General features: G+C 42.9%; 1 protein-coding gene across 2 annotated transcripts in view; it reads right to left on the reverse strand.

Moving 5' to 3' along the window:
• Window positions 1-27444, reverse strand: part of OSBPL8 (oxysterol binding protein like 8) — a 217685-nt gene that overhangs the window by 149645 nt on the left and 40596 nt on the right. For both annotated transcript variants that reach the window (XM_083182589.1, XM_083182585.1), the window contains exon 3: window positions 12424-12532. In XM_083182589.1, the coding sequence (XP_083038715.1) occupies window positions 12424-12465 (42 nt within the window). In that variant the 5' untranslated portion in view covers window positions 12466-12532. The remainder of the gene's footprint in view (window positions 1-12423; window positions 12533-27444) is intronic.

Here is a 27444-nt window from a genome sequence, read left to right on the forward strand (position 1 = left end):
GCGATGGGCGGCAAAGGGGGGCGGAGCAGGGGTGCAGATGTTCGAACATCCCCCCCATAGACACAGCCACTATCTTGGAATCCACAATCCCTACAAAATACTATGCAAGAGATTGGCAGGAGAGGTGGAGTATCCATTAGTTTAAAAAAAGAACTTCAGCTCAGTAGACACTAGACCAATTGTTGAAGGATTGGTAATTTTCTGATGGATCAGAGTGACAAATCATGCACATCATACAGTGTGTACATACTCCTGGTAGTGTAAGCAGCTTAATCGGAGGATATCGTCATTGATTTTCAGAAAGTTGTATATGTACGCACTACATACATATATACGGCACATGGTATATTGTTAATGGGCAAAAAAAAATGAATGTGGTTGTGTCAAACCCCAAATCAATAACCTATCACAAACCTTTTAGTTTGTACTGGTAATGGAAAATACAGGGGTATAATGCTATAGCAAGCGTGCCTGTACCATAATGCTAACTAGCCCAACAAACGGTCAGCACAGGGCTGTATTTCCTAGAAAATTCTGGGTAGTCTAGTGAAGCATCTGCCTTAATAGACACACACATTATCCATAACATCAACTACTATTATTACACTATATAAGGGGTGACCAACCAATCGGAGGCAATGAGCCAAACCAAAAATATATTATGGTAAGACAAATAGCCGATGGCTTGCGGAAAATAGGTGTGGCCTAGATCGAACATGGTCATGCCCCATTTAAAATGGGGTGTGCCCCATTTTTGTGTTCACGCCTTTGGAATTTCATTTGTGTTCACGTCATAGAAGCGTGACCTTGTGTCACCTCAGTGTTTAGTTAGGCTGGGGGTGAGACAAGCACATTGAAAATGCACAATTTACATAATCTTCCCAATATAAAAAAAACTTTATTACCTTTTCACTTTGTTTTGTTTTTTTGTTTTTTTATCAGTGGGACTTTTGACAATCAGTGTTTTCAATAAAAAAAAATTCAATTCTGACTTGTATGCAAATACCTCTTAATTCTATTATGTAGTGTTCAAAATTGGTTACAAATGCCATTCAGTGAGCTGAGGGAAACCATGTCTTTTTACTTACTTTGTATGCAAAGCTACAAGCCACTAGATTAATGCGATTGGTTGATGAAGGGCTGTTAACAGCACCTAGAATTTCCCTAAATGGGGGTCGAGCTTTCAGCGCTGTGGCTCCGACTCTATGGAACTCACTTCCCCGCAAAGTTCAAGAGCTTCCACTCTGGAAACTTTCAAAAATAAACTCAGGACTTTCCTGTTCACCCAAGCATTTCACTTATGTCCCTTATTAAGTTTGTTTTTGTGTTGCAAAAGGCTAACGCAAGCACTTTGAGTCCTATTAGGAGAAAACTGCTCTATAAATAACTTTATTATAGTATTATTATTACTATTTGCAGTAATTCTCACACGTGTGTTTGTAAGGACAGATCAATGTTATGCTTTCACTTATTTCAGTGCTAAAAAAAAAACACTCACAAAAAGGTAAGTAGACAGCCTGCTCTGCGGTCCATCCGCCCCACCCGCTCTGCTGTCCAGCCACCGCTCCCAGCCTCGCACCCCCTTGCAGTCTCTGTTCACACTTTCTGACGCTGGGTACAGCATGCGCTTTCCTGCTATGCGACGTCTTGACATCATGTACAGAGTAAAGTAGTGCAAATTCAGAGGAGGCAAGCGGCAGTGCCGTAGCTGCAGGAGCCACCTCTCATTAAGAAAAGAGCCACAGGTTGGCCACCACTGCATTAAAAATCTTATTTAGGTGCAAAACATTGCACCCCTGTGCGAATTTGCGGGGGCGCATTTCTGCTAATGTGCAGATGCAGGGTGCGTGCAGCCACGGAGAACTGGGTATTCGCCAGGCGCACGCACCCAGGATTGCGGGCGGGGGGGCGGCGGGGGATGCAGTCAATTTCCCGGCGGTCGGAATCCCGACGCTGGAATACCGACCGCTGAAATCCCGAAACTTTCTCCCTCCGTGGGTGTCCACGACACCCATAGAGGGAGAATAAATTAGCATGCTGAGCGTAGCGAGGCACCGGGCCCACTGTGTGGCGACCGCAGCGAGCCCGCAAGGGGGGGGGGGGGCGCTCCACGTCCCCCCCTTGTCGGGATTCCAGCGTCGGGATTTTGAACGTCGGGATTCCATACCGAATCCAGCGGCGGTACAGGCGATCAACCTATGGGAACCCCCAGTGTTTCATGGGCGTACTCATGAAAACGCTGGGCGTTCCCAAGCAACTTTCCCGGTGATGTGGGTTTGTGGGGCGGGCAGCTGACATCACTGGATGTCAGTTGCCAGTCCACTACCTCCCCAAGGTGCACACATATCTAAGTGACATGAGAGTCACTTAGATACACATAACACCTTCGCCAGCATTCAATGGATGGTCTTCAACCATCAAATGATGGGGGTGATTCCCCCTAGACTGCGAATGGATGTTTATGTTAAACATCCATCCACAGCCAGTGTGAACGCGGGGGTGGTCATTCACCGGACGAGGTATGGAGGACTCGCAAGGCTCCAAATTCACAGCCTTGGGAGTCAACCAGAATAACCCCTATATGTATTAATTGTTCCCTGCACTATTTAGACTGTAAACTCTCTTGGACAGAGCAATCTGTACTTCTGTTTCATATATGCTGTTTATTGGTTTCACATTGTAGCTGTATATGAAATGCTGGCATTTTACACACCGTAGGATGAAAAAAGGAATAAAAAAAAATCAGGTCTGATAAACATAGATAATTCAAGCTTTTTCGACTTGCAAAAGCAACTAAAGATTAAGATACAGTATCTAATCTTTCAAAAAGGCCATAAGGCTTATATGACATGATTATACTGATACCTTTATATTTAAAGATAGGCAGCTATTTAAGTAAATAGGATTTATGGCACATTTCTTTCTTGATAAAAGGAGGCTTAAATAGATAACCAGTAATTCCACAAGCTTTTATCTAAGCAGTCAAATTGTGCAATTAATGTCTTGCAACAAATCAACATGTGTTGGTATAGGATGTCTTTAGTTTAAGGCACTGTTCTGGCTATTTATACCGCAGTTGAACAGTTTGATAATTTATCTATTTATTAACAGTTTCTTATATAGCGCACACATTACACAGCGCTTTACAGAGCATTGGTATGAGCAAAAACACATGCCGAATTACAGTACAAGACAGTTTAGGACAAGTCCATGGTAAATATGGATAGTTGCATCAGGGGACAGGACACTGAAGCAATCAGGGTGGCAGAGGTTTATATATTCTAAGAAAGGCACATGAGGAGAGAGGGCCCTGCTCGTGAGCTTACATTCTAAAGGGGAGGGTTAGACAGACAGGGGAGACACAGAAGGGAAAGAAGAAGTGAGCATAAAAACAGGTTAGGATGAGCGATGGTCAGGTTTTATGCAGGAGGGTGGGAAGGGGTCAGCTTAGTCTTTGATATTTTCAGTCTAAAAAAGTGCTGGGTCATCCAAGAGTAGATAGCAGAGAGACTGTTGGAGATATGAGTGAGGATACAGGGAGAGAGACCAGGAAAGGAGTGGTAGATTTTAGTATTATCAGCATAGAGTTGAGAGTGGAAGTCGAGTGAGCAAATAAGCTCACCCAGAGAGGAGATGTTGAGATAGAGAAGAAGAGGGCCAAGAATAAAATGTTGGGGGACACCTACTATCAATGGAAGAGCAGGAGAGTTGAAGTCATTAGAGGTACAGCTGTGCATTTTCAAAAAAGACAATGTACATACAAGAATAAAGAGTGATAAGCACCCATCTATTTATACATCCTAACATAATGCATTTGTAAGTCAAAATCATGTGCAAAACACACCATTGCCGTCTCTTGCCTGCCGCTCTAACAATGGAACCATCATTCTATTTTCTTTATAAGAAGATTCAGAGACTCCCTCTAATTCCCACTTACCTTTCCTTAGTCCTGACATTCATGTCAAAGTCATTCCACCACATTTCCAGTCTCCAAAACGTGCCATTTCTTCATATACTGTGCAGACTAGTTCCTAAACCCATGCTTTCAATTGCCTGTCACGATTAATGTAACCCCTTCTGTTCAGCCTGCCATCTATTACTGCAATTAATTATATAGGTGCCTACAAGGCTCCTCTACACCACTTGTACATTCATCGCCTGCTGCCCATGCAGTTCAAGCTAAAAAAAAAAAAAAAAAGTGTCAGCGCCTCACTATATAAATGAGTCCCTAATGCCCGCTACACATATTATTTCTGACAACCTATTCATACCATCTATTTCCATGAACTTTAACATCTTCAATGTTGACATGCCGTGTGAAAAGGCCTTTTCAAATTACCCGGGTCCATCAACCCCGCATACCGACCCAGTTAAAAGGGTTAATCTTGTGTTGGACACTGGTTGCTGTGCAGTATGAACGGGCAACCTGGGTCGAGCGTCCCATACCTTCCACACTATATGGAGGTAGAGACAGCTCCAAGCACTGCCTCTGCCCCTGCACCCCCCAATGACATCAGCAACCCAGCTTATTGCTGGGTCGCTGTGGGGACTATAATCGCAAATTACGGCTTGCTCCCAGGACAGACCATTGTCCAAATCTCGGGTGCGAACCGGTATTGCATTTTTTTGCGGAGAAATATTTTCATTGAACTAGCGGTGATTTCCACAAAGTATAGTTAGAATTTGTATTCTGTCTATTCAATATTTTACCATCTGTGTCTTTTTCTGCGGAAACGGCTGCTAATTCGAAAATTTTGTGGGCGTTTCCACGAATGCAGATTCGGCATTTCAAAGAGCCAAGACTGCAGCTGTGAATCCTGTCGGTTTCCCTGGCAAAAATGGCTGGAATTGAATCGTGAAATCTCCTAATTTACAAAACTCGAAAATAAGGGAAAACATTGATTACCCCTCACTGGGCAGTATTCAATGAGAAAGTTCTCCATGCATGGAGAGCGTTTTATTTCGCTCTCCATGCACTCTCTGTGTTTTAGCGGAGATTCTCCATGTTTGGAGATTCTCCGTCACGGCACTTTACCTACTATTCAATGTGGCTGATGCTCGCCGCCACTCGCGGCGAGTCTTAACCCCTGCAGCGGACGAGCGTCCGCGGCAGGGAGCTTTCAGGGAGCCGGGGGACGGAAGCAGCCTGAGAGATTAAAGTCTCCCTGGCTGCTCCAGAGGAATGTGGTGGGGAGGGGGACTCCCCAGGACCCAGGCAGCACAGGCTGCCCCCCCCCCCCCCCCCTATAGCCAGCGGGGGACCCAGTATTCACTGCACCCGATCGTGCATATTAACGATCGGGTGCAGTGAATATATGAATATCTAATGAGCGGCTCGAGCGCTCCGGCCCCCTGCTGGCTGCACTGTGTAAAAAAATAAAAAATTTTTTTTTTTATTAAATATATATTAATGTGCTATAAGCACATGCATAAAAATAACATGCCCCTTCACAGAAAAAAAAACCTGATTTTTTGACCCCTAAATTAAAAAAAAAACCTTTTAGTTTAACCCCTTCCTGACACAGCCAGTTTTTGCCTTCCTGACAGAGCCCTTTTTTTCAAATCTGACATGTATCACTTAAGTGGGGATAACTTTTTTTTGCTTTTACTTATCCCAGTGATTTTGAGATTGTTTTCTCGTGACACATTGTACTTCAAGTTAGTGGTAAATTTTCGTCGATACAGTCTGTGTTTTTTTGTGAAAAATACCAAAATGTCGTAAAAAAATGGAAAATTTAGCAATTTGCAAAAAGTTAAATTTTCTGCTTGTGAGACAAATAATCTTACCACTCAAAATAGTTAATAACTAACATAGACCATATGTATACTTTATGTTGCCATCATTATTTCAACCTCATTTTCATTTTTTTGGACACTAGGAGGCTTCAAATATGAATAGCAAATTCTCAAATTTTCAAGAAAATTTCAAACACTGATTTTTTTAGGGACCAGTTCAGTTCTGATGTGACTTTGAGGGACTTGTATGTGAGACACCCCCATAAATGATGCCATTTCAAAAACTGCACCCCTCACAGTATTCAAAACAGCATTTTGGAAGCTTGTTAACCCTTTAGGTGTTTCACAGGAATTAAAACAATGTGTAGGTGAAATTTCAAAACTTCATTTTTTTTGCAGATTTTCAATTTTAATACATTTTTCTAAGGAACACAGTAGATTTTACTAGAAAAATGTGACTAAAAATTGATTCCCCCAATTCTTTTGTTTTCATAAATATCCTATATGTGGCCCTAGTGTGCACGTTGACCAAACCACAGGCTTCATAATAGAAGGAGCACCTACTTGATTTTGGAGCCTCCTTTTTATGAGATTATTTTTTAGGCACCATGTAGGTTTCTAGGCACCATAAGATGCTAAAAGTTAGGAACCTCCCCCACAAGTGACCCCATTTTGCAAACTACACCCTTCAGGGAATTCATCTAGGGGTATAGTGTACATTTCAAACCCCCAGGGGTTTCACCAATTTTTATACAACTGGGCTGTGAAAATGAAAAAATTTAATTTTTCATTTTCACAGCTCAGTTGTATCAAAATTGGTGAAACCCCTGGGGGTTTGAAATGTACACTATACCCCTAGATGAATTCCCTAAAGGGTGTAGTTTGCAAAATGGGGTCACTTGTGGGGGGGTTCCACTGTATGGGTGCTTCAGGGGTCATTCAACCAGAATCTGTGCTGCAAAATCCAAATATCACTCCTTCCCTTCTGAGTCCTGCCATGCACCCAACTGGTATTTTTTGGTCACATGTGAGGCATTGCCATACTCGGGAGAAATTGGGGCACAGATTTTGGGGTGCTTTGTCTCCTTCATTCCTTGTGAAAATGAAAAATTTTGAGCCAGAACTGCATTTTTGTGTAAAAAATTACATTTTTTTACACAAAAATGCAGATCTGGCTCAAAATTTTTCACACACATATATATATATATATATATATATATATATATATATATATATATATATATATATATATATATAATTCAGTACATTACATTTTATTTTATTTATGCTGCGGCTGGCGGGCGGGTGGGAGGGGGGGAGCGCTGCGTGCGCTGTGGCTGCCGGAAGGAGGGACTGCAGGGACTGCCGGGTGAGCTGCCGGGTGAGCTGCCGGGTGGGTGGGAGGGGGGGCTGGCGATCGGTGGTGATCGGTGCTGTACTTAACAGCACCGATCACCACCGATCACTGTGTTACCGAGCGGCTTAGCCGCCGGTAACACAGGAAACGCTGTGATTGACTGTTCACATTTGAACAGCCAATCACAGCGATTGCCGACCGGGGGGGCATCCCTGCCCCCCTGGGCAGCGAGGGGGGATGTCTGCTGTCAGGGACAGCAGACATTTCCAAACTGTCACCGCGTCTATAGACGCGGGGACAGTTTAAAGCCATGACGTATATATACGTCATGTGTCGGGAAGTACATCCCGGCCATGACGTATATATACGTCAAATGTCGGGAAGGGGTTAAAAGTTCACATTCCAGCTCCTCATCAAAAGATGGAGAATTTCTACACGGAGAGAGACGGAGAAAATCACTTAGAAAGACGGAGAATATTTCACATTGAATAGGGTTGCTCGCTTTTGGAGAGCAAAATGCTCCGTCCAAGGCGAAAAAAGCAAATATTCTCCATAAAACACGGAGAACTTTCTCATTGAATACTGCCCACTGAGTCCATTATGACCTGAATCACTGATGCCTTCTGAACCAGATCTACAGCAGCTGAAAATGCCAGGGTGGTGAATTCCCTCTAAATGTATACAACACTGACATACAGCAATTCTGAGAAGTAAAGGAGCCATCTGTTTGAATGCCATATTAGCCCTGCTTGGTCCTGAGAAAATGGAATTTATGTTAAAAAGCTTAAACTATAAACATCTCAAGATACCATTCACATAATCAGATTCTACATGCTAGGCCAAGGCCTAGGACTGTTCTGCCTTAGGACTCGGAGAAAGGAATCAACACTATGATTTGGGCTTACCTGGGGATGGGTTTAAAACAATGTTATTTTTGGCATCACTTCCTAACACGGGTAAAACTTTAAACACAAAAACTCCCACTCTATGCTGACATTAGTACTATTAGTAGGGGTTACCTACCATTCCCATTACTTTATATCCTACAAATAGTTCTGCTAGCTGCTAGTGTGCTGAATTTCCATAGCAACTAGATGGAGTCTTGAAGACAAGATTATGTATTCACCAGCATTAATAGATTATTTGGCACATTTTCGGGCTTGACAAACAAAAAAACTTTCCAAAACAAATCTAATAAGAAAATTTGTAGACAACCTAGCGCTTCACCCAGTTGTTTCTTAAATGGTTTCCGGCTAACTCCCACAAGAATACCTACCGGCTAAGACATGGAAAGCTGTGCTCCAGAACACAAATGGGGTCTGGTACCAGTCCATCACACATGCGGGTGACCACACACCAGAAGTATAACAGGACAGTGGCAGTGTGATTTTCTCTCTTTGAGGTAGAGAAAGGCATAAGGGATCTTTGCTGGAATATAGCACAAATTTCAGCATTTAATGGACCCTGACCCTCGATCCTGAAAAAGCCTCATTCAGCATAGTGGACTCTAGAGATAGCTACCTAGATTTGGCGTTGCACCAGCAGCTGGGAGTCGAGGGAGTGCTGCACATAAGAACACAGCACACAGAGGTACCGGCTATCCAGCACTACTAACATATGCCTGTTTGGAAGCCGAATATGCAGATAAGTAAAAGCATTCAATATATATTACTGCATCAGATGTAACAATACTGACAATAACAACAAGGCATATATATTATACATCATTCGAAGGAGATTGATTTTTTTAAATAAATAAATATTACGGTATATAGATTTTTTTTTTTTCTATATATCAATTTTTATATGAATTGATTTTTTTAAATAAATAAATATTACGGTATATAGATTTATTTTTTCCTTATATATCAATTTTTATATGAATTGTGTTTTATGTAATACTGGGCAGTAATTCTATGATTTCAGTAAATTACATTTTGTATATATTGTAATCTCCATATTCCTGCACAGTTTATTTAAATTTTTACCATTTTGTATATTTTTTGGAAACCGTTCTGAACAGGGACCTAATTTTTCAGAAATTAAGGTGATTTTTAATTGTTGCACAATGCAGATGTGCCAAGACTGGGCTCTGTTAATTAAATACTAAGCAATGCAGACATGGGCCACTATTTTCAACAATAAATGCTTATTCCTTAACAGAGAATTAAAGAGAAGCCTAACTAGTGTCAATGTCTCAATGTGGTGCTGGTTTATATAAAACCTTGCCCATAGATTGTAGAGCAGTGGCTCTCAAACTTGGTCCTCAGGACCCAACACGTTTTCCAGGTCACCCAGCAGGAGCACTGTGGATCACCACCTGTCATTTTTTTTTAATTCACAGGTGACCGTGAAAACATGAACCATATGAGGTTCTGAGGACAGAGGGGCAGATTTATTAAGCTCGGTGAAGTGATAAAGTGTCTGGTTTTTATCACTGGCCAATCAGCTCCTAACTGTGAAGTTACAGGCTTGGTTTGAAAAATTACTGGTTTTTATCACCGGCCAATCAGCTCCTACCTGACACTTTATCACTTCACCAAGCTTAATAAATCTAACCCAAAGTTTGAGAACATGCACTGTAGTTTAAATTATTATTTTGAACTTAGTTGTGTCAAAAACACAGATTTAATGCTAAACATTTTAAAACCAATCTGTCAATGTAAATATAAATATTGTAAATGTTATTAGCAGCCTTCTTAGAATAAACTTTTCTGACAAAATGACAGACAGGGGAGATTCAATAAAGCACACAATTCATCTCGGTGGGATATCACTGTCAGGAAACATCACATACTGCAGCGGTTCTCAAACTCGGTCCTTGGGACCCCACACAGTTCACATTTTCCAGGTCACCCGTCAGGTGCACTCATTACTGACTGACACATTTTAAAAGACACACAGGTGGTTCTAATTATTTCACTTGATTCTGTGAGGAGACCTGCAAAACCTGTACCGGAGGACAGACTTTGAGGACCAGTGACATACTGTATGCTCACACAACAATGAGCAATGTTTTCTTGTTGTGTGCGCACGTTCCGTTGAACCTCCCCTATAGTGTGCTACATATGACAAAAACTTTCTATGCCTGGAATAAAATTGTGATTTAGGCTATTGCATGCATTGCATTCATGTGAGGTACCACAAAAGACAATTCATAGAGCGATAACTCAATAACTTACAACACAGGAGTTGTTCTGACCTTGTTACACCTAACTTCCAGCAATAGTTCACAGCATATATTAACTAAGTGAATGATACTATGCTATATTTGTAGGTTAACAGAGACAAATCCCAAGCCAAATGTTATTTCCAGAGCGCACATTTGTGTGACTGCTGTCATCTGTATGCTGGTAGACACATAGCAGAGAACATTTACACTACTAGGCAATGGAGCAGAACTCCTCCATTAGAAAAACAAGCACAATTACAATTAACTACTGAATTATACATTTGTAAATCATTTTTTGAGATGTTTATTAGAACATTTCTCCTATTACTGGACTAACAACTTACCTCGTTCCTCTTTTAGCTCACAATAACACAGCAGAACATGTTCCAGTAATGAATACTCTGTACTCACAATATGGCTGTTCTGTCCCTTTCTATTTATACCCCAGTTGCATCATTTGATAAGAAGCAGCCCATCTGTAATACATACTGGCATTATATATTTATAATCTGATAGTCCTGATCACTAGCACAAGACACCAATGCTGTAACTTGCCTGTCACTGACACTTACCAACTTACTGACCCAGTTTGCAGTCGTGAACTCTGAAAGACCTGACCCAAAGTAAGACACACCTGAAGCAGGGCTTTTCCATTTTAGACCTGATAACATGACCTTTTAGTGGCTTCCTAAAAGTTTACATTTGAGAACACATTGACTAAACTACAGGACCAGAAAAACCGGATAAGTCACTATTTCATCATTAAGAAAATATTGACATTTTTTGTAATGGGAAACGGAGGAAGTGAGTTAAAAAAAAAAAAAACAGATTCTATCAAGTCAATTAAACATCCGCATTACAATACTACTGTATTATATTGTCAAGATAAAAATGTCTGCAATCTCTGCATTCATACACAACAGCTAACTGGTGTGTGATCAGATCAAACCTGTAGCTAACTTCCTGCTCAATGAGAACTGACCAGTGCCTTCTGAATTCCACGTTTCACAATCCATTGCACTTTAAGAGGGTGTACAATTACAATCTATCACCTCCCAGGAAGGAGAGTGGTAAAAATCTGAATGCCTCCAATTCACACACACCACTGCATTATTATTTTCCACTAGTCAAAGCTGTGCAGTAGCTTATTATCTGACAGTTGTCTTAATCCCGATACCCAATGCTTATTAGGGGTAATATTTTGGATGCCTTAGGCATCAAAGCATAATTTGCGATAAGCCGCCCTCATATCCGGGATAAAACACGGATTTGGGAATTTATCACACAACCCTTGTGTTGTAGTCCTAAAACTGGACATTTTTGTCGTTCCCTCCCCCCAAAAAAGGGCTATAAATGGATAGCATGACAATGACCACCAGTCAAAATCATGACATCACCCCCGACACGTTCAATATTAGGCAGCAGCAATTAAATTCCCCCTTGCCATTGCCATTTTTGTGCGGCTATTGTTGGTGTGGTACAACTTGAAATGAGGAAAGACCGTAGAAAATGAAGACATGAACGATGCACTAGTCTTTAAAGGATTCTCAATACAGGAAACTATGAAAGTCTTTTACCATTTCTCTTAACGCAATCTACTTCCACTTCCTGTAACAGCCACAATATTACTCAAGCAATGTGGAAGCTATAGTATCCGCAAGCTCAGAGCAGATGTGTTCTCACTAATTTTTCTTAGACATCATACTTGAGGCAGAGCACAGTCAGGACCATTGTTTCCATATTTGAAGACAGTGTGGTGTACCGGATCTGTGTTCCAAGTGCATGCTATTTACACCGTTCAGCACTAGCACGTAATTTCCAACTGCAACCAGCTTTAACACAGAGAAGGATTATGTGGGAAGTGGGAACATGATCAGGGATGGTTTCCTTTTTACAGTCGCTATTAGGAGCACTAAAACTATACAGTGAGTAGATGGACACTAACATCACTGCAGACAAATACATTTTTTTTTTTCTATTTAGTAGTCTGCTCACAAGATGAAGCCATGGCCATGTTCAAAGGACTCTGGGCAATAGGTAAAAGCACTATGGGTAATAGGTCAAATACCTTTATACTTGCATCTACAGTACCCGATTCAAACAAGGTTAATTGGTTTAATAGTGTCAGACAGTTTTAATGTAAACTTAAGCAACTTACCAACGTTTTCTCAGGTTCCAGCTCTGAGGCGACAGCCTCCATGTCGTCAAATGGCTGTCTCCTAATGAGGAGTCTGTCAGAAATCTAGCATTCCAGGGCCTCCAGTATCCTATGACAAAAAGATAGCATGTCAGTGCCAGAGGCAGAATGAGAAAGAAATAGTAAATGCCTGTTCCTGGGTTTTACTATTAAGAGGTTCACTTTGTAAAGCTAAAGAATTATAGAAACTCTTAATGGTACAGGATGAAATAGTGCCTGAGCTCCCGGAGCTGCTTTACAGAACATCTGCGGCAATGAAAACCCTTCAGTGAAATACACAGCAATTTTAGAAGGCAATACTTTCTAAGCAGTTACAATAACTATTGCCATAACAGCAATGAAAGCAGCATGCACAAAAGGATGCATTGGTTCCTGGTGGCGGTCACGGTCAGAAATGATGTGGCATTACACACTAAGGGGGGTATTCAATCCCTGACACTATTTCCGACGAGGGAAATAGCATCAGGCACCTATTCAATGCTGTCGTTCCGACAATCCATAGCTGTTTTCACAGACACTTCACCTTTTCGCCAATTGGCAGATGGGACATTGAATCCCGTCTGCCGATAAACTGGCGAGCGGGCCAAAAATGTACCAGGGTCCCGACTGCCAGGACGTATAGACAGTCAGGACCTGGGATTGAAAACCCCCCTAAAGCTAACTTGCAAATTCAACCTATAATACACATGACAGGCACAACTGTGCCAGCTATAAAAGAAAACAGATAAGAAGAGGGAAGACAGATGTAATAAATGCACACCTAAAGTATATACGTGTACAAGGACTACAGTTTACAGCAGAAACAACGTGGCTGGTCAGCAAGAGGGATTTAGGATATTCAGATGTGTGGTTAAATAGAACATATATGGCAATATAATGGAGGCAATCATTTTTCACCTTTACATTGCGATGAAAGGTTGCTAGATCAATACTACCTTATAAATTACATGCCAAGAAACGTGTATCGCAAATGAACGAATGCAGATTTAATTTTTACTTTAATGTGTAGGGGTCAACCACAAAAAAAACTTTTTGACCGACTCTCAATTGAAGGAAGTTGTTGTGCTAATTATTGTCTATCAATTTAAATTGGATCATTATCCGAAAGACCAAAACACGTACATACATTTCCTGTGCAATGAATGGTCCTGTACAGGAAATGTATCAAACAGAAAAACAATTTACAACAACAACAACTTTCCAGCTAGATAGCAGGGCTTCTTCTATAAACAATAAGCAAAGCCCAGCGCTGCACAGATCGCGGTTTACTGCGATGTGTGTTGAGTATTCATGCGTAAGCCTGTCGCTCAGCACGGAGGCCGGGTCGCCAAGTGTGTATGGGGTTTAATGCTTTTTAAAGGCTTGATCTCCTTAAAACTCAGAACAACTGCTCACACATACATAAGACTCATCACTAAAATATATCTAAATAAGCCTGGGAGCAATCAGTGGTCTTCATAACTCAATTAATAACGTGTCTTTCTATAGAAGGGTATGGATCCTTAGGTCAACAGTCATTAGGTCGAGCACTATCGGTCACCAGGCAGTAGTTTGAAACCTGAAAAAGGTTGACATGCATTAGGTCGACAGGGTCAAAAGGTCGACAAGCAAAAGGTCAACATGCGTTTGCATTTGCTTTTCGTCTGTCCACATAGGACACAGTATAAAGTGTACAACGTCGCACGCGGTGCTTTGCTGCACTCGGCACGCTATTATATTCCTCCTCAACGTCCACTGTCATGGAAAGTATAAACAAATACTTTTTTTTTTTTTTTTTTTTAAGTGAAAAACTCACATAAAAGCTTTTTTAAGTTACTGTCCCCTTCCTGTCAGCTATGTTCACTCTAGCTATTCTCCGCTGAACATTTATTAATATCGGATTTTCTCCCGCAGAACTGTGAAAACACTGGATGTTTTTGATTTTACGCACCATTCTCTAAACTGTAGAGACCGTTTTACAGCAGTTTCTCATGTACTCAAACCACCTCATCTGGAAGTAAATTATTCCACCAAAGCCACTTAAAATACCAAATCATTCCCCGCTCTGCATTTGGTTTGAAGAATGGAACCTCGTGGCCTGCATCTGCATGCCTTTATGTATTTAACTGCTGCACCTTGATTGGATCATATAATATAATATAATATATATTAAGGTTTTGATCACTCACATTATATACAATGAATACTCATCTGGAAAACATCTACCCCAGTGGTCAGGGAACTCGGTCCTCATTACCCCACACAGTGCATGTTTTGCTGGTAACCCAGCAGGTGCACTGGTGTACTAATTACTCACAGACACATTTTATAAGGTCCGCAGGTAGAGTTAATTATTTCACTTGTGATACAGGGGTAGATTTATGAACAAACGATCAGGGGAATATGCGCTATCAGCGTGCCTTATGGCAGGGGATAGCGCTTCCCCTGATCTATGACACCCGCTGAGCGGGTGTCTATCGCGCGGCGCTGTGGGGCAGGAGGCATAGCGCAGCTACGATATTTCCTGCTGCGTGCCTGCCCCCTGCCCAATTTATGAATGGTCAGCATCATTGACCGTTCCGCCGCCTGCAGCTATCGACTTCGACAGCTGCAGATGGCGATACCCTATGCCCACAGCAGGGACAGCGCTGTCCCTGCTGCCTGCTCTGAGCTGCGCTGGGATCTTGCGTGAGTAACGAGATCCCACGCATGCGCAGTCCAGCCTGCCGGGGGCGAAGTGTCAACTAACACGCTGTCAGCTGGAGGGGACATCGCCGGAGGGGGGAGTTAGCGCTCCCCCGCTTCGGCGGCAAGATCTTAGTAGATCTTGTCGGTGTCCCCTCCTGCTTCGCTTTGCTACTGAGGCGAAGCAGGGAGTGTTATAGCGGCGCTCTTAGTGCCGCTATAATAAATCTACCCCTCTGTGAGGAGACCTGCAAAACATGCACTGCGTGGGGTAATGAGGCCCGAGTTCCCTGACCACTGATCTACCCAAATCATTTTTACTTGGGTCCTCAAACTGCGGCCCTCCAGATGTTGTGAAACTACAAATCCCAGCATGCCTTTCCACAGTTTTGCTATAAGGGAGTGTTAAAACTGTGGCAAGGCATGCTGGGATTCGTAGTTTCACAACATCTGGAGGGCCGCAGTTTGAGGACCCATGACTTAAAGTAACAAGTTCACCTATATATGGGGATATGTCAACTTTTTTCAAACCCTCCAAAAATTTGTATGTGTCGAACTCTGGGAAATGGGCTTCAGTTTTGGCATTGACCTCCTCATTTGATGTCAATTTTTCATGTTTGGAAAAAGGAAGAAGTCGCAGGGGGCCAAATCTGGAGAATACAGTGGATGCGGCAGCAATTCGTAGCCCAATTCCACCAATTTCGCTGGTGCATTGTTGTGGTAGAACAGCACTTTTTCTTCACCAAGTGGGGCCGTTTTCTCTTCAATGCGTGGTCGACTCTGTCCAATAATTCAGCATAATACTGCCCTGGGATCATTCTTCCCTTTTCAAATGGTCGATGAAGATTATGTCTTTTGAATTCCAGAAAACCGTGGCCATGACCTTTCCGGCTGATGGAACCATCTTTGCCTTCTTTGGTGCACGTTTGCCAGGTGAAGTCCACGGTTTTGACTGTTCCTTCATTACTAGTGTGCAGTGATGGATCTATGTTTCATCAACAGTCAAATTGGCACAGAAACTCCTTCAGATTGTGCTTAAACAAGTCTAAACACTGCTTTGAAGTGGTCATTTGATTCCGCTTGTTGTCCAAAGTGAGCAAATGCTGCACCCATCTTCCCATTTGATTTGACATGCCAAAATGATCATGTAGGATATTTTACACATGTTCAAATAAGATGCCTACGATCTCAACAATCTCTCTGATCTTCACCCGTCCTTCTGCCAACACGATATCATGGATGTTGTTGACCATTTCATCCATAGTTACCTTAATTAAGCAACCTGGATGCTCTTCATCGAGGAAGGATGTACGACCATGCTTGAATTCATTAAAATTGATATCTGATGCTCACTGAATGTGAAAGGTCCCCAAAAATGGCTTTCAACTTTTTTTTTTTTTTTCTCACACATCTTCCCATCAAAAAACAAGAATCTACTCTCCGATCGTACTGCACTTTGTCCATATTTAGAAAAAGCTCAAACTTGCTTACTTCCAACAGCTAGTAAATCAAAAAGTACACAATTAATTTATCTGAAATTCTGACAGTCGTTGTTTGACAGATGCCACTAAACAATGATATACTGGTTTGAAGTCAGTGGTGCCATCTGTCTTTAAACAGGGGTACTTATCATTCATCCCTCGTAATAAGCAAAATAGTACTACTATGTGGTATACAGTCCAGATGTCGACAGTCAATATTGTCACATGGAATGGTCGACATGAGGTTCTGGGATTTTTAATGCATATCGACCTTTATGCGTTGACTACTGCTGTGTCGACCTAGCATATTAGGTATCAACCGTCTATGTAACTTGCTAACCCATTCTGTAATCCATTAATTCTTAGGTTTTATTTAGTTTGTGGACTTAAGCCATGTTTTAGTGGAAGTTACGGTTCAGGAGAGCAGGAAGCTGGGTAGTGATAGGGGTGTGTGGACATACGGGGGACTAAAGAGGAGGGTGGGGGACACTGTGCAGCTTCTGCCAGAGGGTCCAGCGTGGCAGCACAGGAGTACAGGATGGTGGCCCTGAGTGTCTCCTCCTACTGGGTGGGAGTTAGGGTGCATGAGAGCAGGAGGCTGGGTAGTAAAGCATGATAGGGGAATGTGGGCAACACAGGGTGAGCGGGTCCACACTGGCGGAAGTTACGGGGTAGGAGCACAGGAGGCAGGGCAGTGATAAAGGTGTGTGGGCATGAGGGGAAGTAAAGGTTTTTGCCTGTTGCAGAGTAGGCATGGGTGCAGACGCCATCGATGGTTGGCATTGATGGCGATTTTGCACCCTGCCATCGATAATAGTAAAATCTTACTTGGATAACCATCAATTGTTGTAGCTATCGATGGTCATCCATTATATCTGACTGAATAGGCCGTGGGACAATCAGAACTCGGTGGCGGGACTGTCGGGTGTGGGGGGGCGGAGCTATGCTCCGTGTCCCGGCACCATACATTTTTTTTTACATTTGATCGGTTTGCCATCAATGTACGGAAACCATCTGGTCCTCCCACATCGATGGCAAAATGATTCAACATCGGCCATAAACCATCGATGATTTGAAATCATTGATGGTCGATGGGCATCCCTAGAACTGGAGGATGGTGGGGGACAGTATGAAGCTCCTGGCAGTGGGTGAGCGTCTCCTCCCATTGGGAGGGAGTAAGGGGGTGCATGAGAGCAGGAGGCTGTATAATAGTGGTATGTGGGCAAGACATTGATAAAAGTGGCACTGGTGCAGAGGACCGTGGGGACACTTCTGGCAGGGGGGGGGGGACCTGCAGATTTCCCACCTAGGGGGCGGTACCTGCTTGTGGCAGTACAGGATCCCCCATTCTCACGGGGGTATGTGAAATGCGGGAGCGTGGTCGCGGGTGTCCGCTGGGGGGTGGGGGGGTCTCCGCAAATTGCGGGGGGAGGGTGTAAATCGCGGGAAGTGGGGGTACGCAAATTGCGGGAGGGGGGTTGTGGGGTCAGCGAATTGCGGGAGGGGGGTTACGGGGGTCCATGAATCAATATCACAAAAAAAGAAAAAAGTGACTTGCGCACATGAAGTACAATAATAGGCTCAGCACAAAAACAAGCAAATTTAGTAGTGGTGGTGGTGGGGGGGGGGAGGTTACTCAATTATTGCCAAACTTTTAACTATGTGGTCAAAGTTTGTATGCCTTTGGGTAATGGGTCAATACTATGCTCTTATTAACAAGTCAGTTAGAGCAGATGAAAAATGATTATCATCAATTGCTAAAAACAAAATAAATGAATCAAGCTTTGTCATTAATTATCCTTTCAGCAGCCGCACAGCAGTCTGAGTGTTCTGCAAAGATTTTAGGATCATTCAATTAAATCAACCCTGTATGTAATTCAATCTCAGTAATGTAACAAATGGGATGATGCCCAGGGTGATTAATATTATGTTCTACTACGTTAGCAAATATGATAGTTTGCACATTAATTTTGAGCCAGATGAAAAATATAATCTATATATACACACTATACATACACACACAAATTTAAATAGAAAAGTGACTAAATCGAAAAGGTGTCTGGACACTATTCACTCACAGTCAATTTTTATGTATCTTAGATCTACTTTATTAGGTAAACCTACTCCTAAAAGGCCAAATATATATGCAGCCGGTAATGTTGCAAATAAACTCCACAGAAAATGCAAAGGTGGGCAAGAGATTCAGTTGTTGATCAGACCAAATAACAAAATAGGGAAGTAAGGTTATCTATGGGGCAGGGGATGGTAGAATTATCACAGAAAATGCTGGTCTCCTGGAATTTTCATAAATAGTTTACATAGTTTAGTGTGAAAAACAACAAATATCCAGTTATCAGTAGTTCTGTGGGCAAAGCACCTTTATAAACAAGGAGGTTAAAGGAGAATAGCCAAACGGATTCAAATGTAGCAGTTTGTAGTCCAGCCCTGCATATCATCCTGAGCCCAAGAGAAACCTCCTCTGGCAGAGGACCAATCTAACCCTGTATACGGTACATCTCCAGTTACCCCATGGCCATACCCTGCAAAGATACACCTGCACCAATTGCGGGCCTCCTCCCATAATGCACCATTATCACATACTATGCTTGCCTCCAAATGGTAGCTAACCTTTACTCCTGTTTAGTATTACCATAGTGCATTTGCCTGTCTTCCTCAATATTCCAGGCTCCACTTCATGCACTGATTCACCCACACAGGCAATCCCAACCGCCTGCCTTCAGCCACTATGTATGATGTAGGGATTTCTGCCAGTCCAGGTGTGACAGGTTTCCCCCATCAGTGTAGTCCTTGTAGGACCAACGGTTCCCATCCCTTCCCTAAGTCAATGACTTTAGGCATTGCTGTGGATTTCATTCAAGCCTATAAAATTACTCATTATGGAAGATCAGCCATTCTTAAATAACCTGATAATCCAGAGCAATTCAGCAGCTCACTGGACAGCCCCTGATTGATCTCACTTAAGGTTGTACACACAACTTGGCAATTTTCACTAAGCAGAGTCCTCATCAAGATGCAGCCAGCCGTCCGAGATAAGACAGCTAACTACATTCTGCCTTCCCCCAGCCGCGGTCAAATACACACTGACAGACTGCCTGCACATTCTAGTTGGCCATGCAATAGCAACACTGTGGGGTAACGCAACACATTCGCCCACTGTGTACACATGGGGCAATTCTGGCTAACCTTTTAAGAGATTTTGGTCTAGTCAAAAGCGCCTGAACGAATCACCCCTTGTACATGGCTTAAGTCATCAAGTTAGTTCAGTTTCCTCAATTTAACAATTGATACACAACTCCTAGAGCTTCAAGGATTCTAATTTAGAGTGTGAGGATTACCACTCCACCTTACTCACTTTTGTTTATTCTAGGTTTCCAATAGGGATCCGTGGTCACGATGCAGAGCCTCATTTCATATACAATTTTCATCATATCGGATAAGATATCAGACATATCAAATTTGGGCGTGATCTCGGCCTGATCCTTTGGAATTTAAAATTGGGACCAAAATCGGACAAGTGTATGGGTACCTTTACCTCAGCCTTGCGTTTATCCCAGGAAGAGGCCTTCAGGTCTCTAAAATTCTTTACCTTGATAAGTAATCTGGGGTGGGGGGAAAATGCTCCAATTCCGACATCTCTGGTAACGGTTTGTTGAACAAACACGCAGTCTTTGCAGGCTTATTATTGATAAACTCGATCCACAGTTATGCTCCATAATTTAGTATCAGAGGTTTAGTATCAGAGGTTTAGTGGCCTATCACGCTTTCAAATTGATTATGCTAAATAAATTTCAATCCACTCTCCTTTAAATCGACCTTTAACTTCACACTCACATTAGATAGATTTTTCCAAGACATTGAGCGTCAAGGTTCTCTGGAAGAGGTCCTTATTTGGACCATTACAGGTCTGCAGTTGTATATGTTTATGCCCACTTCTGCACTTACAGGACACATGATCTTTAAGAAAATTAACTGCAACTCCTAACTGTGAAGGGACTTGACCAAGTTTAACTCAAGCCTGCTAGCTTTATAGCTCATTATAAAAGCCCTAAAAGCCTCAGGGCAGTAATTAGGGGGGAGCTAGAGGGTGATGCGACCCAAGCGCTGGATGGGGGGGGGGCATCCTTGGAGAGTACCACTCACTATCCAATATCTATTACAGCGAGCGCAGGTGTGGAGGTGAGTTGGGCACCAAATTACTGGTTTGCCTGGGGTGCCAGAAATCCAAGTTTTGGTTCTGAGCCACCTCTCTCAAAAAAAAATCACCCTATGTTGGGATCAGCACAAATCTCTTACACACTCTCAATGAGAAAGGATCTGTACATTTTCTCCTGCATCTAGACAAAGCGTAGTCTGGGAAATACAATGCTAAGATTTAACTCTGTGGTTCAGTTGTCCCTAGTGTCCTTCGTAAAATGTTCCCTGCCATTTTTGAGGTCTCTGGTAAACCCTTGGCATATTTGTTGGGACAGTCTAATTATTCAATGGTTCTGGCAGGAGGCAATCCATGAAGCCAGGGACTAGTCTAGGGCAAGAGAAGGCAAATAAGCAGTCCTCCCTGCCGCTGGAAAACTACCCAGTATTGTATGGTCATTTGGTCATGCAACTGAAAGGTCAGTTACTAGCGACAACTGGGGTACCAGCAGATCCTGGTTTTGGGATTACCAGTATCACTATTAATTCCTGTTATTCATATATTTCATTCATATATTTCATTCACTTAGTGATTGGTTTCACAGACACAATTTTAACATGTCAAATTATACCACCTTTAGCCTTTCTAGACTGCATTGCAGAAATTAGTTGACCTTAATTTAAAGAACCCAACTCGTAATAAATAAAATCAAGGTCTGGGCTTTAATTTATCATATCTTCTCCATATTTTGGATACCAGATGTCTTTCTTTGGGGTCTGAAGACATATGATGCCAGAAAAAGTACTATGAATAAGAAACTTATCCACCGTCACCATGAACACCTAGCAAAGCTTCAATGAGCCAGGCAGCAGCTATCACAACTAGCCCAGTGGTAAAGAGTATAGAGCAGAGGATGCATGAGTTTCACCCCAGGCTTCAGTTAGCCATCCCTCCTGCAAGGACCAAAAGTTCTCCCATTTACACGATTATGGAGAGGAGAAACTTCTGACACAGAGCTGACAGGTTCATGTTCTTCCTCAGCAGCAGCAACATGGGCCCAGATACTAAGCGGTGTTGTTAATGGACAGAAATACTACAGGGGGAGAGAACATGGACACCTTGTAGTCTTTTGCTGTAAGTCAATCAATGTGGTTTCATGACTTAGGTGGTCACCTCCTGGATGTTCCTAGATGTCAGTTGAGGCTCAGAGATTAGATTCAGCCCAGAGCCAGGTAAGCATGGCGCATTTTACCATTCTCAAATAGGACAGGACTTCGAAGCCTAGCGATACACTAATGCTTGTTTCACACTGCAAACCTGCTTTCAACACGTTTTTTTAAACCGGTCTTAAAACGTGTCAAAAGCCAGTTAAACCCCTTTCATATTGCATGTTGTAAACAGTATATTGCAGTTTCAATACCGTTTTTGTACCTTTCAGATTCAACCCGTTTCACCCATAGAAAGACTGCTTGTGGGTGGGGATAATGCAGCGAGATAAGCTATCACCCTTGTGTGGTTATCATTTGTAGCAAATACCGTTTCTGAGCTGTTCAGACTGCAGGGAAAACAGCTCAGAAACGTGTAGGATCCTGCTTTTAACATGTTTTAAAATACCGGTATTCTGTAACCGGTAAATGGACAATGGAGCTTTCACACTGCAGCTGTACCAGTTTTAAAAACGGTAAAAAAAAGTCAATATACCTTGTTAAAGCTGCGATATGAAAGGGATATAATTTAGGAGCTTCATTTAACACTGTTGAAAGAACTTTCGTGACTGCTGTTACTTCGTTCCCAATACATTAGTAGGACATGTAATCACAAAATAACACTGATAATAGTCATACAATAATCAACTATGTTCAGTAAAAATCCTTTTTGATCTTTTGGATAAAAGCAATGGCAGTATGTTGTAGTTGTAATGGTGTATCTCCAATAGATACAAGCAAGGAGCCTGACCGCACTGGTGCTTCCTCTCCTTGTATCTCTGCCAGGAAAAAGAGAGAGTGGCAGTTTACCAAACTGCGTGCAATCAGCCTGTCACTTCACATCACAGAGTTTCAGATTAGGCAAGTGGTCACACTGTGGGTTCATGCATGCTTTACAAATGCTGCTACCGTAAGCATGCAATTTAGAAGAATTTGTATATCTATCTACACTCCTATAAATAAACACAATGGTACTTTGAAATCCGACTATTTTTAGTGTGTTTGGCAACAGCAGCTAATAGTGACGGAACCTGAAAAATGTAAATGTCACTTTATGTGAGATTCTAGCAGTCTACAATCATACGCTGCATGTGTTCACCAGTAAAGAAGCGTTCTTTTATGCGAGAAACATTACAAAGACAACGACCCCTAAAATTTAAATGTTTGGTGCTTAACCATTATGTAGTTCCATATTAATATAACACTGCACAGCAGCTATGTTGCAAAAAGCTTCTTTATGCCGTTTTAGCCAGCAGAAGCTTTTTCAGGATGGTATCCGATCCCTGGGTTGACAATGTCTAATTCGACAGTCACTAGGTTGACACCTTAGAATGGTAGACAAATCCTAGGTCGACACAGGTTTAAGGTCAACATGAACATGGTCAACACTCGAAAGATTGACAATTTTTCCTGTTGTTTGTTTCTTTAGACCGACTTGGTTCATATTTTATTATCCAAGTGGGCATAACGCTATGGGCCGTACACATGTAGAGATATACATGCATTTTTAAACGGTTACTTAAATTTAACTACATTGCTCATAAATTGCCCCTACATCGCTGTGTGTATAGGGGCAATAACGATATCGATGCGTGAGTCCACACGTCGCTATCTTACGGCGATTAATAACCAGCATGCTGGTTATTAATGGGTGGGGGCCATGTGTGCCGAGCGATATTGCTGAAGCAATCTAAACGATCTAGCATCACTCGGAAAGCTTCAGTATCTCCCTGTGTGTAGGCCCCTTTATACCCCTTTCACACTGGCCACCGGGCCATTTTGCCAGAGTGCCGGGCCATTTTGCCGTGTGCAGCCTGACCCCAAGTCACATCACCCGCAAATTTTTTGAAAAACCTGGGTTCTTCTGTGGTGTGAAACAGTCAACACGTGTCTTAAATCCCAGCATATAACCCAGGATTAGCCAACAAATTTTAACTAAATCAGGTTTTGTGTTATATTCTTGTGTATTTTGTATGTGTATATTGTAGTTATACTTAATATCATTCAAAGAATTATATATTTTAAATTGCTTACACAGACAAGTAGTTAGATAAAGGGACTAGCCAAAATGTTTAAATCGTCAAGAAAGTAAATGCCTCCAGTAATGCCAAAAAGTCTCCTAAAACTCATGTGCCCACACTCATTTTTAAGACAAAGCCGAATTATAGCATTTATCCATCCTTAATCTACCTCACCCTCGTAATTACTGAATGTTAGTAGAAATATACAGATGGAGCCGGCTCCATCTTTGGACGGCGCTTGCCAGATGCCTTTCACTGGCAAGCGCCGGCGATGAGACTGGGACACACGCGCGTCTCCCTGCCCATTCCCCACTTCAGGGAGACGCTGCCCAGATCGGGGGGGGGGGGGTCGGGTTAGCGAGGGGGGCCAGTGGCAATGGCGGGGGAAGCAGCGGGGACCCCCGCCAAGCTCCTTCTCTATGGGGCGCGCAAGCGTCTCGTGCGCGCACACCCCTGCCGGTAGCCGGCCGCTGTAGAATCACCATCCACTGCAAAGATGGAGCCGGCTCCATCTGTAGGCCATATAGTGTGTCATATCTGCCTCCCTTTATAACCAATCTATAAAACTACTTTTTTAAACAGGTATCCTAAATGGCCTGTCTGCAACCCTACTCCAAGTAAGTGGAGTGTTTACCATGAGGCAGATTTCAGATATTGAAGAGCACAGTGCCTGGCACTGCACTTATCGTGCACTCTAAGTGTACAGTTACAGGCTCTGTTTACTATGTATTTCTGTATGAATGAACAATGATGGAAGATAACACAGTGCCCAGGCAAATGTAAAACAATCCAAAAGCACTTCAATCAATGTCTATTTTATACAGTATAAGAAAACAATTCATATTTAACTTAACATATGAAGCAATTGCAAGATTGTATCATATATAGCAAATGCCAAATATATCAATAAATGGTACAGGTCACAACTACAATCTTTTTAATACATACTGTACATGTCCTCATACATCTGTGCTGTAGCCACGCCAAGAGGTTATGGTATAATTCATAGACGGACTCATCATAGACAGTTATAGCAGGGCTCGACAAATACCGGGCGCCAGGCCACCACGGCGACCAGATTCTGCTTCCTGGCGACCAGATTTTTTTGCAGGAGGGAGGAAGCCAAATCTGGTCATCAGCAGCCCGCCCACCCGTCTCCCCCTCCTTTCAGGCCAGCAGCAGTGAGGTCCCCGACCCCCCGCCCAGCCTGTCAGGCACAGGCAGGTATAGGAAATGCGCTCTCCCCGCTGCCCGTGTATGGGACAAGCATGCTGCAGTTTCCTTTTTCTAAATTAAGTGAGGCGGCAGCGGGACCCATCAGGGAGGTCCTGCTTACCGCCAGCAGCTCCGTCCCTGCCTCTGCCCGGCTGCAGGAGATCTGTGCCCGCCCCCTCTGCCTGGCCGTAGGAGTTCTGTACCCCATCCGTCCGACTGCGGGAGCTCCATGACCGCCCCCCTCCGCCCGGCTGCTGAAGCTCCGTCCCCCTTCCACGTGGTTGCAGCCTGCAGGAGCTCCGTGACAGCCCCCCCACCCCTCTGCCAGCCATGTGAGCTCCGTGACATTACCTCACTCCTCTCCGCCCAGCCTAGGGAGCTCAGTCCTCACTTTGCCCGGCCACTACAGGAGGCATTATGGATGTGTCACTACTGGGGGGAACTGTGGATGTGGCACTGTGGAGGGGCATTACCTGGGGCAGGTGTGTGGCAAGGAAAGGTAAGGGTGCTTGGTGTCTTATTAAGAGGGAGAGTTTGGCTGTAAATTTGTTTTTACCAGCTGTACCTGCGCACAGCCATGTCTCATATAAAGTATTGCAAACTTTATTAAACAAATGTGACAAAGCTGGATGACGCCGGAGGCCACAGGTGAAGGCTCTGAGGGCTCGTCACAGTTCTAATCTGATGACATTAAAAGCTAAAGTGCTAACGGCTGGCACATCTCTGAAGTTTGATGTCACTAAAAAGGTCAAAGTAAGCATGCCCTTTGCAGTACATAGAAGGGTTACAATCTCATTAATACTCATGCATATGCAATTCTAGCAAGAGGAAGGATAATTGTATGCAAAAAATCTATACAGAAAACACTGTGCTCTAATACAGACGTTAACATACAGTGGTTATAAAATGTAATTACCCCTTTGGCATTTTTCATATTCCATTTTCTTATAACATATTTCCTGTGATTCACAAGTTCTTTCCCGTAAACACCACAAAATAGCTAGAAAGATTTTCCTTAACTACACATAAAAAAAACTTACAATAACTGATTTAATAAACATTGAGCACTTTGCTAAAATATAAGTAAATAAGCCCTGTGAAAATCTATTCTCTTCAGCAAGGTTGTATCACTGTCTCCTTTGTAAGCGCAACGGAGTATGCTGCGCTATATAAGAAACTGTTAATAAATAAAGTCACTTTTTTGATTATACTCCACCACTTCACAAAGTGCTTCAATTTATTTCAAAATGTGGGAGCAGTTTCACAGTTTCCAAATAAATCAGAAATATTACAAAAATGTAAATCAGAAAGAAGGTCACTTAAAAGTACCAATCAGTGAAACTTCTTTAGCAGTCCACCAAACAAACATCCAATACATTTACCAGTGTGTACCCAGCTGTAGATCTGGGTTGAGTATGACCAATCTGTATTGCAATGTGGGCTACATGCCAGTAATTACCCTGCACAGAAAACTAAATCTAATGCTGTGTACACACGGGGGAGATATATTGCTCAGCCATATATTGCTGAGCAATATATGGCTGAGCAATATTTTGCTCAGTGTCTACTTTACATCAGCGACCAGAGATGGTCGCTGATGAAAAAGAAACTGCCGGGGGGGAGCCCGGCAGTGGTAATCAGCTGGTCGCAGGAGCATGTTCCTGCGACCAGCGATCACCACAGGGGCAAAAACGGGAGCGCGCACCCGGCGATATATCGCCGGTGCACACTCCCATTGCGGGCAATATGGTCGCTCAGCGACCATATTTCCCGTGATTTTGCACTAAATCGCCCCCGTGTGTACGCACCTTATGTGTATTTGCTCCCCATGCACTGCAGCATGTTTTGCTCTAAATACAAAGTAACTTCTTGTATTTTCTTCCCTTCCAAATCAGAATCCGGCCCTTTGTCTATCTCTTTATTAGGCATGTAGGCAAACATTCCAAAGACAGAATCATACACACAACGAATGTAAACTGTCCGAAATCTAATTAAGTACCAAGTTATCCCGCTAGGACGCAGTCAGGGCACTGGGTTGCAGAGGAAACATGTGAGTGCATAGCTGCCCAGTGGAGGGGGTGTGTCCCTGCCCAAATCATTATTGTTGGCATGAAGGCCCTGTTGGGGTCGCTATTAGGGGGTGTGCCCAGCCATCAACATCACTGCTGATGGTGTGCCCGGCCCCTACAGAGGTGCAGGGCTGCCCCTAATTCTCCACTAATCTATCCTCTAATCCTCTATAC

This window comes from Crinia signifera, chromosome 4 (assembly GCF_055691185.1).
Source record: "Crinia signifera chromosome 4, ASM5569118v1, whole genome shotgun sequence".
NCBI classification, from domain to species: Eukaryota; Metazoa; Chordata; class Amphibia; order Anura; family Myobatrachidae; genus Crinia; species Crinia signifera.